This window comes from Semicossyphus pulcher, unplaced genomic scaffold (genome assembly GCF_022749685.1).
Source record: "Semicossyphus pulcher isolate SPU_LCO1_2020_fin unplaced genomic scaffold, fSemPul1.0.p SCAF_12, whole genome shotgun sequence".
In the NCBI taxonomy this organism is placed as follows: domain Eukaryota; kingdom Metazoa; phylum Chordata; class Actinopteri; order Labriformes; family Labridae; genus Semicossyphus; species Semicossyphus pulcher.
In genome coordinates, this window is record NW_027211626.1 from 4,162,260 (window position 1) to 4,176,395 (window position 14,136).

The following is a 14,136-nucleotide window of genomic DNA, read 5'->3' on the forward strand; positions in this document are numbered from 1 at the left end:
TCACACAAATTTGTATACTGGCTTGTAACTGATAAAGTTTTTTTTTTTAGTGTTATATCTATAAAAATATCCATCCGGCTTTCCCGTTTTTTTCCCCCTGTGTCTAGTTTTACCAATTTTACATATTGTCTCAACATTTGGGAATTTTTAGGACATTTTAGGATCTTAAACAGAAGTTGTTTTTTTAATATTATTATTTTATTTGAACAGTGTTTGATTACATACTATGATATAATGTGTGTTATATAATTTCTATGTCTTCATCTCTGAGTACTGCTCTGCAATGATTGGCTCTTAAAAGTATGACAGCTGTAATAGGCAAGGCAAGTTTGTCGCCATTCATACAATACAGAAAATACAGAATATAAAATATAGTCAAATATTAAAACAGGTCCGGTCAGAACAATGCAACAGTATATGCTTCTACTTAATAAATGTTACTAGTCAGATATAATTTTGTCATGGGCCTTTTTTATTTCTCTGGAGTCCCAGACTTTAGGTATTAATATCCAAAATATCCAAAGCCTTCTTGTAATTAATGGAGCTGATATATGGAATTTATATATGATTACTTACAGGTTTTTGAAGTTGTTTTGCCACATTTATTTCTTGGGGCAGAAGTGTATATTGGTGAAAGATGTGAGATGAAATTATCAAACAAAAAAATACAATATGTAACGATGAAAAAGTTGTTTAAAGTTTTGCTCCCATTGCTTTTATACTTTAGATTTTAAAGGGTTTTATTTGTTGGTTGTTTTCCCGTTGTGAAAATCTCTCAATACCTCCTGTCGCCACCAGAGGGCGCTGTTATTATTTCAGCCCCACGCACAGGCGGAACTCGACGTGGCAAGTAAACAGTTCACTTCCTGTATTTTGTGCCGTGTTGACATCCGTCTCACAAAGTCGTTTATTCCGTCTGTCAACCCGAATTTCCGAACACTTTGGTGTAGCTTTTCATTCACTTCTCAGGCCGGTGTTAGTGTGAGGTGAGCGGGCTGTTGTCGTTCATGAGGACCGGACTGTAGGAGCTCAGAAGCCGGGTAGGAGAGATGACAGCCGGGCTGCTGATGGTGTTTCTCGGGGGGCTGTTGGAGGTCTGCAGCGGCGTCTCTGCAAATAGAGGGGGATACCCATCTTTTACAGACGAAGTCCCCTTCAAAATCACCTGGCCTGGCCCTGAGTTCACGCTGGTATGTTTCCTCTTTTATTAACGCTGTTTTTATGAAACAAATTTACAATAAGAGATGGAGGAAATGTTATTGTTGCTTAGATGACAAACGCCTGTAGTTAGTTCCCTGTTTACGCCATACCTGACGCTACGGTTTAATCAATAAACGTTTGTCTGTGCATTTCAGCCAACTGCAGGTGTACTTTACAAGGAAGATGATTTCGTCATCATGACAACGACAGAGAAGGAGACATATAAGTGTCTCCTGCCTTCCCTGTTAACTGGAGAGGAGGTAAGCAGGATGAACAATCCCTTTTGGAGGAACAGGACTGTCAACAAGTCCCCAATTTGACTATCGCAAAAAATATGTAAAAAAGGAACTACATAATCTGCAGCATGAAATCAGTGTTTCCCTTTTACCCCAGAATTCAGTCCATTTGAATATTAAGAGTCTTATTTGTTATGCTATATTATATGCTATTGCTTTTATTTATTGACACAGCTTCTTTTGCTGCCTAATCCCTCCCTTACCTTTTGTTGTCTTAGGACAATGACAAGGTGTACAGTGGGCCCACTCCTGGTGAACTGCTGGAGCCACTCTTTAAACGAAGCAGCTGCTCCTACAGGGTGAGACTTTTCTAGTTTCAGTAGCGTTTTCATCTAATTTCCCTATTTCTATCTCAGTGCAAAGACTGAAACCATGTGTTGTACACACTTTGTTAGCAGAGCATGACTTAAAGTGAAAATCAGGTGTTTAACCTTGTAAACATCTCTATGTGGTGTTTTTCATGTGCAACAAGACATATCAGGGACAACATAAGCAGTCACCTCTATGGCTGGGCCTGTCTGCTTTTAAACTGCAGTGTACCAAGGACAGGCTGAACAACACGTTTTCAGATTGGCAGGTTTGAAACGTCACAAACCTAAGGAGCCAATCCTGTTAATAGACGGGGTGACGCTATGCATATCATCATGTGCAACCTATGGCAACCACTTCCAAAATGCGCGAGCCAGTACTGACTACTAACCTTAACATTACAACTACTAATTAGTAAATTTCAAGCTAGCTAAGTGTCAACAAGTTGCCACTAAACGATGGCAGCGATGCATTTTGTTTTTGCGACTGATGGGCCGGTTGTAAATTTGCATAGTGGGTTTGGACTATGCAGAATCAGGAAGGAGGGTTTTTTTTACAAGTTAATTAAACGTATTTTGCAGAAAAAACACATCAGACACAATTTATTATTTCATGGAGAGCATTTCATGTCTTAAAACATGACTGGAGCTGGTCTTTAAAGTTGTTTTGTTTCTGTTTCTTGCTGCAGATTGAGTCATACTGGACGTACGAGGTGTGCCATGGAAAGCACATCAGACAGTATCATGAAGAGAAGGAGACTGGTCAGGTCAGTGCTGTGAGCGAGGAAAATAGTTTTCAGGTCACATGAGTAAGAAGCAAGCATGATTTGCAGTATGTTCTGAATGTTATTACGTGTGTTAACAGAAAATTAATGTACAGGAGTACTTTCTTGGGAATATGGCAAAGAAGAGCATGATGACAGACACAGGTGAGTTTTGTTCCTTTTTAATGTATTTTGTTGGTCTCATTTTTGATTCGTTATGAGGTGTATAATCTTCATGTTATAATGCTAAAGCTAGGAATTCATTTCAGATGATGAAGATGCAGAAGATGTCAAATCAGCAGATGAAATAGAAGTAAGTAAACTAAACTTCAAACTCCAGCCTCCGGGCTAGCTGTCAGTTCTCACACTTTTCGTCTCTTTTCCTTCACTCTTTCCGCTTGGTCCAGGTGCCAACTAAGAACATAGAAGGTCAGCTGACTCCGTACTACTCGCTGGAGATGGGAAACGGGACTCCTTGTGTGCTGAAACAGAACGACGCTCGCTCCACGTCTGTGCTGTACGTCTGTCATCCAGAGGCCAAGCATGAGATCCTGTCTGTCGCTGAGGTCACAACCTGTGAATATGAGGTGGTGGTGTTGACACCGCTGCTTTGTGCACACCCAAAATACAGGTAGAGCTTACATTTAAATGTACCTGTTTCATTTTAGGTAACCGTCTCTGTCCTGCTGTTTACGATTTTGACACATATTCTTTTCAGGTTCAAGTCCTCCCCAGTGAACGCCATCTTCTGCCAGGCTCTGGCCGGCTCCCCTTTGCAGCCTCATCGGCTCTCCATGTTGGACAAGGAGCAAGAGGATCAGCTTAAACCACCTTTCAGGGCCAGCGCCGAGACCACAGAGGTGAGACATGCACAATGAAAACGGGCACTGCGTGTTCTGATGAAGTCCGGCTCAATACATCTTTGACGTGTTACAGGAGGAGACAACGCCAGTGAGAGAGGAGGCCTTCACCTCCACTCACAAACCCATGACGGTTGGAGGGCAGTCTCAGGTCACCGTCGGCACCACCCACATCTCTCGTCTGACAGATGAACAGCTGATCAAGGAGTTTCTTAGCGGCTCGTACTGCCTGCATGGGGTGATGCATGTTAATCTACAGCTCACAAGCAGTGTTTGATAAGCTACTTAAGGATGTGTAAACATGTTGATTAATGTGTGTTTTTCAGGGGGTAGGATGGTGGAAATATGAATTCTGTTACGGAAAGCACGTTCATCAGTATCATGAGGTAAGGGTCCCACTTTACGGCTGTGTGTGCAGCCCAATCTCAGTCTCCACACTCGTAACCTCATGGACCATTTGGCCGTTCCTGCCACGTTTTGAGTGGGCTTAGGACTGCCCGAATGACAAATCATCATGTGCCAAAGGGCTCTGGTACAGACTTTTCAAGGCCAGATTGTGCCCTCTCTGTGAGTGCATATCTTCAGACTTTCTTGTGGGAGTTTTCAAGCGTTCATAGCAAAATTGGTGACGTGTAAAACATGTCCCGCCTCCCACTTAAAGGAGCAATTCTCCCTTGGCAAAAGCCGCTGTCAGTCAAAGATGGTGTTCTCTGTAATCGAGAGAAGCAATAATATTTGAAATTGGCGCCATAGCTGTGGAGAAAGTTGTACAAACAGCTCGTGGTTTCGCCCACTCTACAATCCTACAACACCCAGCGTGCATTGCGCCCCTCCGTCTGAAAGGAATGTTTGTAGTTATTTTGAGTTTCAGTTTTTTAAATGTCTTATGTTTCCTGTTCCTCGTTTACGCCCTCGTGGTTTCACACTAATGCACTTTACGCCTGATGTCAGTTAAATCCGTGAGGGTTGAGTGACGTGGAGATTTGAATCTTTGTGTTACTGGGTCATTCGTGGTGATATCTTAAAATAAATGGATGTAGTTTATATAAGAATGTTCGACACATTGGATCGCTTTTAGATAGTGATGAAAATGTTACTCCTCCAGGAAAGAGAGCAGGGAAAGAACATTGTGGTGGTCGGGAGCTGGAACTTAGAGGAGCACATTGATTGGGCCAAGAAGAACGTCGCCCGATCCTATCAGCTCAAAGACGATGGAGTGCAGAAAGTCAAGTAGGCCATTCTTATTTTTCCACCCAAACCTTGATGCAAAATAAAGAGGGAATGTTGTTGATTATTTTTTTTGTCTTTTTTTGTCCACAAAAGGTTGGTTTCCCACCTTTACGGCCATGGGGATGTGTGTGATCTGACAGGGAAGCCAAGACAGGTCATTGTCAAGCTCAAGTAAGTGAAAAGTCATGAGGGGAGGGTGACCATAACAGCGATTAAGTGACACTGCCCTGAGTCAACACATTAGTAACAGTATACCCCGATGCTTCCCGGTTGATTCACACATCTCATTTCTCTTCTCGCTGTCAGATGTAAGGAGTCTGAGTCTCCCCACGCTGTCACTGTCTACATGCTGGAGCCTCAGACCTGTCAGTACATCCTTGGGGTAAGTTCGCTTGTAACCAATGAGTGACAGTCTTTGAAAAGCAACACATGCTTAATAGATGTGTATAGGAGGTTAACTCTGAACTGTAGCTGGAGTGCTAACTGCTGCTTCAGGAGACCAAAACAAATGTATTTATTTTTTTACCTGAAATCAACCAATGTGTTGTTAATTTACATATGGCAGGTGTGAAACTGAAGCTGAATCAACCTCTGTCACAGCAGAACTGTTTACTCAGGTTTACTCTGGTCCTGTGTTATTGTTATTAGTTCCACCTGTGCGTTTACTTCATTACAATTCAAAAGTTCTGCAATATTGGTGTTTTTTTTCTCCCGGAAGATAGAGAAACAAGAGCAATCTAATGCAAGCAATGTTAACCAAATTTTGCAAAATTGCATGCACAATACAAGATGGAAAACAAAAAAAAAAGTGAAATTAAACATGTTTTTGTTTTATTATTCCTTTGATGGTTGCGCTTTACATTAAGGTCCTGTTCTTGCTTTAGATCCAGTTGCTGCAAAAAGCATAATTAACTGTTAATAAGCACAGTTATTTGCTTATTACTGCATAGTAAAGTATGTATTAATCTTAATAAAGCAACTGTAAAACTAGCAAAGGCTTAGCAATGGCATAATAGGTGAGTAAGAATCAATGAATAAGTTTGAAATGCTATTGTAAACTATTAAAATAAATGTATCAGGCTTTTATTAACGCTCTTAAGCTATCTATAAATTGTTCAAAAGTTTCTTAGAAGTGCTTATAAATGTGTTATAAACTTACAATAAACATGATAATGATACTATTATTAACACTTATATACTCATATTAACATAATATTTATTCTTAATAAGCATCTTATAAGGACTTATAAGGGTCTTACCTATTAACGCTTATTTCAAGGACCTTAATATAAAGCGTTACCAAACCGGGTTTCTCTTCATTATTTGTTTATTCATTAGTGGTTTCCCAAGTTATTTTATATGTTCATCAAAATAAGCATCATTTTTCTTCAGCCCTTAAAGAGGGCATGAAAGAAGAAATTGTGGAAACTACTAATGCAGTTATAGTGGTTTTTAAGTCTATGAAGATATTTTTCAAACCTTATAGCAAGTAATAGAAGAAATGCCTTTAAAATGAATGAATGGAAGGAAGGAAGATAGAAGTTATAATATGTAGGTGTACAGGCTGTGTGTAGAAATGAGGTTAACATGGATGATTAGCTCCACTTTGACATCGTTTTTTCCCCCACTAGGTTGAGTCTCCGGTCATTTGCAGGATTCTTGACACTGCTGATGAACATGGACTTCTGTCGATCTCCAGCTAAACTGAAAAAGGTCATAAGACAGTATCGACGCATGAAGGCCAAGGAGAGAACAGAAAGAGAGGTGCACTTGAAGGAATAAAACAGAAACCTGTTTGTTGGAGGAAGGAAGCTGCCCGTGAAGCTGCACTAAACGCCAAAATCGAGGTCAAACTTGAACCTGAGGCTGGACTTCAGGTAGCTTTGGAGCACAGCCTTTAAAGTGCCCTGATCTGTGCAGTGGGCGATGCTACATCAGAGCCTAATCCAGCAGGCTAGATGGATCAGACTTTGTGAAAACACAGTCAAACAGGGCTGACGCCTCACTCCAGAGGGCAATAGATTTATTGCCTGTACTTCATACCATGCTTCACTTTGTGTTGATTAATTGCAAACAAAGGGGTAATGAATCAACGGTTCTGTAATCATCAGGGAAAGCAACAATATTCATGGTGGTTTTATTGTCTTTAAGGTGTGTGTGTATGTGTTTGTCTGAGTGTGTGCGTGTGTGGCACTTAAAGTGATGAGAAAAGACAGTCTGAGAGTTTTTTTGCATACTTACATTGTGTGTTGTGTTCATTTACAGGATGGTTGTGTGTAACTTAAACATTAGAGGGTGCTGTGGAGAAGCAACATAAGTGAGCGGTTGATTTAATGTCATATAAGTAAGTGAGATATACAGAATGTCTGTGGGCTCCTGAGAGAGGTAATCTGTGGTTTTATGAAGATGTGCACTGGGGTCCTGATTACTGCTGTATTGCAGGGAAGAAAATCAATACATTTGCAGCAAAGAATAAAGCTTAAACATGAAACCTCATTCATGGTCCTGCATATTCACACTGGATAAAACATTCAGATATAAGAAGCTCAAGGCAACAAAAGACAAAAGTATTTAGTTTCTAAATCTCTTTTAGAATTAAAATTATTTGCTGTGTCACATTTTTAAAACTGATGCTTTTGATGCAATCATTTAAAGCAGTTCATTCATCAGTACATGTCTTTATTATTATAGGATCATTGTTTTAGTGGGCTATTTAACCCATTGCCTACCTTAGTTTGTTGTTAAGCATGGAAATGCATATTTTAATTAAAAGATGTCACCAAGGCTTTTAAAGCAGAGGAGATACAGGAGACTCAAAGTGAATAAAACTATGTAAAATCCAACATTGTGATTATAACTTAAATCAATTAAAAGACCAATCAGGTGCATTAGTAACACATTTAAATTCCCAGCTTTACAGGTCTGACACAGTATAAGTAAGTGCCTTCTAAAAAAGTAATTAAACAGACCTGATATACATGAATACTTCATTGATCCTCCATTGAAGGGGCTGTTTGTTTGCATGGTTCACCACCAGAGGGTGCTGACACTTCAAGTATTGTGTAATCTTTTCTAACGAAAACATATTCTTTCATTTATCCAGGAGAAAACGGTATTGTTACAATTTAAGGTCAAATTCACACAGACTTGTTGAATAGTAGCCACTGCAGTTATCTCTGTCGTTTTCAGTTTAAAGGCGTAGCAGACTGACTCTAAGTTAAAGGTCTACAAAGCACATAACACATATTCTGAAATGCTCGCTGACAAATTTGCAGATTAAATACTTTTATATGAGTATTTTAAAAGAAAATATTTAAGTTGTAATAGTGAGACATAAAAATCCATATTCAAACTGTTTTTTTGCTCTGAGTTCATCCCTCTATAGGTCTAAGATGACAAAATAATGTTTTTACATTCTTAACAATAGCCACTGTTGCAAATCAACGATAAGACCTGGAGTGAAACGCATCATTTCATTATTTTCTCAAATTATTTAATTTTTTTTCTCTTCGAAATATCTAAAATACTGAAAAAATGGCACATTTTTTTAAGCCCATAGTGACGTCTTCAAATGCCGAGTTCAGTCCAATCATCCAAAAGATTTTGGAAAATATCATATGTCAAAAAAAATTATCAAATTCTCTCATTTGAAGAAAAAACAATTATTCAGCTATCAAAACAGTTCCTGTAAAAAATTCTGCACAGATCCACTGCACTTGCCAAACATTTATTGTGTTGAAAACTGTATGAGGTTCACAAATACATTTTTCTTAAGAAGCAAAAGTCCATCAAAAGTGCAACCACATGCCATCAACAGCCATGTGTGGGCCTGTGCAGGCTTTCATAGCAGCTAAAACACTCCAGCAGCTGATATCAGTGCTGTGAAACTACCAGCAGAGAGGAGGCCAAAGTGAAACCAGACTTCTGCTGCAATGAAAGCCTACAGAGTCTTGGGTTATAGCAGCACATGCGTGTGCAACACTGGGGCAGATTAATGCAAAATGCAATATCTGTAAAAGAACAAGTCAATAAGTGATTGGACCACATTCACAGAGCAGCCATTTTCCTCTGATGTCACAGTCAGGTAAGGAAGCTCAATCTTCTTGTCATTTACCGCTTCCAGATTGTCGACTAACAAGACAATGAATAGTGAAAATCCAGAGAGAAATTGGACCATATTTTTAGTTAAAACAACATGTCAACATCTAAGCTACCACCTGCCAGGGCTAATGTTAGCATTCAGTCAATACATAGCCAATCTCGGATCCCATCGGCTATAGTCTGAGACGATTTAGCCTCTGGGGACACTGGTGAACGCGCCGGGCGGTAAGCGATAGACGACTTCCTGTCAAGACTTCCTTTTCCGCGTGCTGCAATGTTACCGTTTTCTTGTGATTTACTCGGGTCTTACCTTTGCCGAAATTTCAACATCATGATGCAGATTTGTAAGAAGTAAAAATTCAAGCTTTGTCAGGTCCGTCCTCTAGAGGAGAAGAAAATTACTTTTAAAATGCACATTTGTTGAATGGCGGTCGGATAGATCTGATGCATTTGAGGAAGTTGGGAAATCTGAACGGCTTTCATGACACAGCGTCAAGGGAATTTATTAGTTAAATTTTAGATCTTGAACGGATTGTTAGCATGCAGATGTCAGTTTATAGAGATTAATAAGAAGCTAAATCATCGTCAGATCACGCTGATGGGAGCCGGGATGTCATTACGGCAGATTACGTTCTGCCTGCTTTTGCTCTCCTCACGGACTGTTTTTCTTGCATACGCCGCAGCCTGCTGATACGTGATTGGTCAATATTACTCGGAATACAAACATTCTACAAACGGAACACTTGCCTTCCCGGAAATCCCCGTCCCTGCCTGCAGATTCTACTATGTAGAATCTGTAAATAGAGATTAATACATAGCTAATTACTTCAACCTAAGAAATGGCAGAATGATAACAATATAGTTTGATAGCGTTTAACGATACAATTGGAAAGGTGTTAATTTTTAGCTTACTGTTACATTAGCTGGGTAGTGGTTAAATTATGACGTTCACTGTTGTCCTTGCTAGCATCAAATGTGTTTTACATTAAAATAGGGCCCGATATCCCTCCAGGCTTGACTATCCAATGTCTTTTCAGTTGCAGATTAATCCAGAAGCAGTTACTTACTTACAAATTGTCAGATTCCCTACCTTTATACAACTTTAAACCTGGAACACAGCAGTACGACATTATACAGCATTTGAGCTTCCCACTTTAGCTTAGATGACAGAGGAAAATGGCCACTGTGTGAATATGGTCTAATCAGTAACAGTAAATAACACTTTGGAACAGACACTTTCATGACAAATCTATTGCTTGGTTTTAGTTTCCAGGGCAAGGCTTATAATTCTGGTTTAATTTTTCCCACTCAAGAAAACGTAACATGTATTTCCACTGCAGAAGAGAACAAAAGGTTAATACAGATTCCAAATACATAAAATGGGTTGTTTCTATGTTCCTCTTTTGACTTAAAGGCATGGCCACATTGTCCAAACCTTTCTGTTTAGCAGCTCTTTGATCAGACCGAGGGTATGGGAATCTGGTGCACTGAGCTGCTTTCAAAGTCTTGTAGTGCATCTTGGTGAGTGTGGTAGTGCATGGCTACGTAAGACTTGGCAAACGCAAATGTCTGAGAGCTGACAGGCTGAAGGCTAGTGGGTGAGCTGGGCCCTGCAGACGGACTGCTGTTGTATATACTGTAGTAGGGCTCAATGCGGGTGTTGATAGGTGTGGAGGTACTCGGGGGGCGAGGTTTGCGCACACCTGTGGCCTTTGGACTACCCGCACAATCCCTGGAATGACTGGGTCCACAAGCCTGGTCCACCAGCCTCCTCTGCGGCTTTGGTGACAGTACATAGGCTGAGTTGGTCTCATGATGGGAGGATTTATTGCGATTGACTTCCAGGCTGCCCTTCCCCATCGCATGCAGTCGAGTCTTGTTCTTGCAGCAGAGGAAGCCTAGAGCCGCCCACTGCATGCAGCACAGCACACGGCGGCGGAGGCCCGCACTGTTGCGCGAGTATACAAAGGGATTGATGCCCGACTTGAGGAAAATGAGCACAAAGCCGCACAGTTCAAACTGGTAATGTGCAAAGCTACTTTCTGGTGACAAAACATCCTGTGCCAGTGAAACTCCCATGGGTAAGCAGCACAGCAGCACAGAGAACACTATCACTACACATGTGACAACTGCTTTAGAGTCTTTAGCTGTGGCCAAGTTGACTGTAGAGACCAGCTGACAGCAGGTAGCACCTTGTGCAGCGCCTGGAACCAGAGGCTGGCTGGTTTTGTTGGCATAAGAGTGAGTCTGAACGTTCTGCAGTTTGTTGTATGTCTGGTTGCGATACAGAGGGGGGCCTTGAACTGCACACTGCATGCTTTCAAAGCCTGCTGCGAGAAGGGGTGGAGGAGGTTGAGGGCATGTGGCATCTACACTGATGACTGGACATTTCCTCACTTGTGCGTTCTTCCTCAGTGTCTGGGCAATCATCAGATAGGACACAGACACCACAGCAACACAAAAGGCAAAGTCTGCCAGGTAGACGTACAACACAACCCTGGCCTTTCCACCTCCAAAGCCAAAGTGGGGCAAGCAGGGTCCATCTCTACGTGGGTATGCTCGCATGGTAAGGAGGGCAGCCATGGTGAAGCTGGATGTCCACAGCAGGGCAGTAAGGGCCAGCGTGCAGGGGAAGGAGGCGGTGCGATTGGGCTGCTGCCCCAAAACCATGCGCAGCCTGTGCAAAGCAATGACAGCCACTGTCTCCAGGGACATGATGATGAAGCCGGAGCTGGTCAAGTGGAAAGCAAAGCAGAAACTTTTAGACACGCCATCGCCTCCTCCTGCATCCAGGAAGAGCACCAGGGCAAACATGGGTGCAGTCACACAGCAAATGAACAAGTCACAGAAGGATAGGTTGAGGATCATGAAGTCGAAGTTGGTGCGGAACTTGCGGAACACCGGGTCAAAAAAGGACAGGAACACAACGAGGTTGCCATAAGAGCCCAGGAGGAAGATGAAGATGAGGAGTAGGGAGCAAAAGGTCAAGGTAGCAGTGTGGATCACGGCCCAGCCTGACGAGGTCTGTGTGCCCAGGGTGCCGTTGAAGTTCACCAGTCTTGGCACATCCACCAGGTCTGATGGTGTAACAGTGGTGTTCATTGTATTATCAACGATTTATAAGAATCCCAAAGTCTTCAATTTAAACATTATTCTTCTATGTAGAGGGATGGTCTCAGTATCTGCCGCCTCTGCCATTTTTGCCACCTTGATAGAGTGCTACAAAGGATACAATCATATATTAGCTACATTACACTGTGCAGTAGATCACATTTCATACATTCAAAGCTTAATAAAATGTGCGATATACAGTTATATTAACAATGAGCAAAAATAGGAAGGGGAGACTGGGGATGGTTGCTACAAGTCTCGTTCATCCAATCAGAAACAAGCTATACGATGGCACTCATAGTGATGTTGAATCAACATTTTCTGCTGCATTAATTTAAAAACAAACAAAAAAAAAAACTTGTTTAGGTGGTAATTTTTTTCAAGGGTTTTATTTGTGTCATACTTTCCTAAACCTTTGTGAGAATTAATTAACACTTCCTTAGCTTGAATCCTTTGTTTGTTAACTTCTAAGTGACATGGTTAGCATGGGTCAGAGTCAGTGTGCTAGCTTGCACATGGTGTTCTGTCATGGCTAAAAGGATGGAGACGGTTGAAATTAGTTGCAAATGTCCCCAACATTTATATAACTACATGCTAAATAAAAGTTTGTTACATTGGAAATTGTTCTATTCTGTAACATCTGTACATTGACTTTAGGTAGGTCTATGTTCTATGCATAATCAAACGACTCAATAATGCATAAGAAAAATATTGCTTAATAATGTATGATCATAAAATATAGGGTATATAAATCATACTATGATATTACTGTAAAACAATGCATATTTTCAGAATACTATGCATATCGAGACAAGAAGCAAAAGTTACTGATGAGTTAAGTTTAATGTATTTTAAATTTTTTGCAATGGTCCCTAATAAGCATTGCAAATGTCCCTAGTGATGAGGTCAGTTGCAACAGCTGACTTGAATTATTCAAATAAATATAGTGAGCAATATGTCATGTAATAATGTTTATATGACATGGATAATTAGCAAATAGGTGTTAGTTTGATACATTTTGTTGGTCTAGTCCAAAATAGTATGAATAGCTGAGAGACATACAAAGCGTTGCAACCGTCCCCAGTCTCCCGTATATCAAATAGAAGGCTGTAATGGACTACATGTTAGACACAATCTACAGTACAGGCTATAGCTATGCACCACTGCATTTAGCCAATTATACCTTACTCCCCTCTCTCCCTCCCCAACACACGCAAACAGCGTCTGCTGAAATCCAGAGGAAATATTTGTAAATCAGTTTTCCTAACATATCTAGACTTAGATATCTACACAATGTATATTAACGATGACAAAATATAACCTACCATCTGTAATCGATCGTGCGTGCATCCTCCTCCTCATCACTAGCATCATTTCATACAGCCCATCTTCATTTTAGAGCAATATGATGGTAATTGAACGCACCGCGGCTTTGGAAAAAACCTATTCTAACAGCATATCATCCAAAATACAGCAGTCCACTGACAAACACTGATTTAAAATACGTTTTCTCACATGTCTTCCTTAGTTTTCACCGCGTTTAAAGCGCAAATAGACGATAGCATATTCGTTTTCCTGGCGATATATCCATTCTTATACAGGAGCGACGGCCACTGGACGTGCACTGAAAAATGAGTATGAAGTCACTGCCTACGTATCTGGGCATGAGCACAACCACTGCATTCAAGTAGTCCATCTGTAAAAACTCACACCTACCTTTTATCTACTGATAACAATATAATAGAGGGAGAAAGACGAGCCGTTGGTCCAGTTTTCCCACACGGTGACAGTATTTCAAAGAGACCGTTATACCACATTCTGTACGTCACATATTACCGCAGCGAACGTTTTTTTCACCATGGCAACACACTGTAGCTTTTATTTAAAAAATGGCGGCTCTATTATTATTTTTTAAACCGAGCAGGGTCATTTTCAGGGTTTTTATTACGGCTCAGAAGCTTTTTTTCGGCTTGATTGACTAACAAATATGATTGACACATTATTTTAATTCCCTTTTAGTCTGACAACATTTAAAGCAGCAACAGTGTCATGTCCCGTCGGCCAAAATAAACTATCAGCAGGATTATATTCATATATACAGCAGTTAGTTCCCACTAAATGACTTAATTGGATAAGAGCAATTCCACCATCAGCACTGATATGGAGCGTACAACAGCACTACGACTTTTAAAGCTCCTGTAAGGAGTTATACACTGGTTATGAAACAAACTGAAATTAATTCTGATTAGTCTATATGACCTACAAA

At 40.7% G+C, this 14,136-nt stretch overlaps 2 protein-coding genes across 2 annotated transcripts; one reads left to right on the plus strand and one right to left on the minus strand.

Annotated features, from left to right (window-relative positions):
• Positions 1 to 1,007: 1,007 nt before the first annotated feature.
• Positions 1,008 to 7,144, plus strand: erlec1 (endoplasmic reticulum lectin 1). The gene is given in 14 exon segments (XM_069658650.1): positions 1,008 to 1,190; positions 1,356 to 1,460; positions 1,715 to 1,795; positions 2,494 to 2,571; positions 2,670 to 2,733; positions 2,838 to 2,881; positions 2,976 to 3,199; positions 3,287 to 3,428; positions 3,505 to 3,666; positions 3,755 to 3,814; positions 4,534 to 4,658; positions 4,752 to 4,829; positions 4,965 to 5,040; positions 6,290 to 7,144. Coding segments are annotated over 14 exon segments (1,494 nt in total). The 3' UTR covers positions 6,362 to 7,144.
• A 1,151-nt stretch (positions 7,145 to 8,295) lies between these two features.
• On the minus strand, positions 8,296 to 11,861 carry gpr75 (G protein-coupled receptor 75). Its single transcript, XM_069658948.1, has one exon. It carries the CDS (start codon positions 11,859 to 11,861, stop codon positions 10,218 to 10,220), a length of 1,644 nt encoding a protein of 547 aa, XP_069515049.1. The 3' UTR covers positions 8,296 to 10,217.
• Positions 11,862 to 14,136: the final 2,275 nt, after the last annotated feature.

Coding starts and splice junctions, on each gene's coding strand:
- gpr75 (XM_069658948.1), bottom strand. CDS start 11,861: ATGAACACCACTGTTACACCATCAGACCTGGTGGATGTGCCAAGACTG.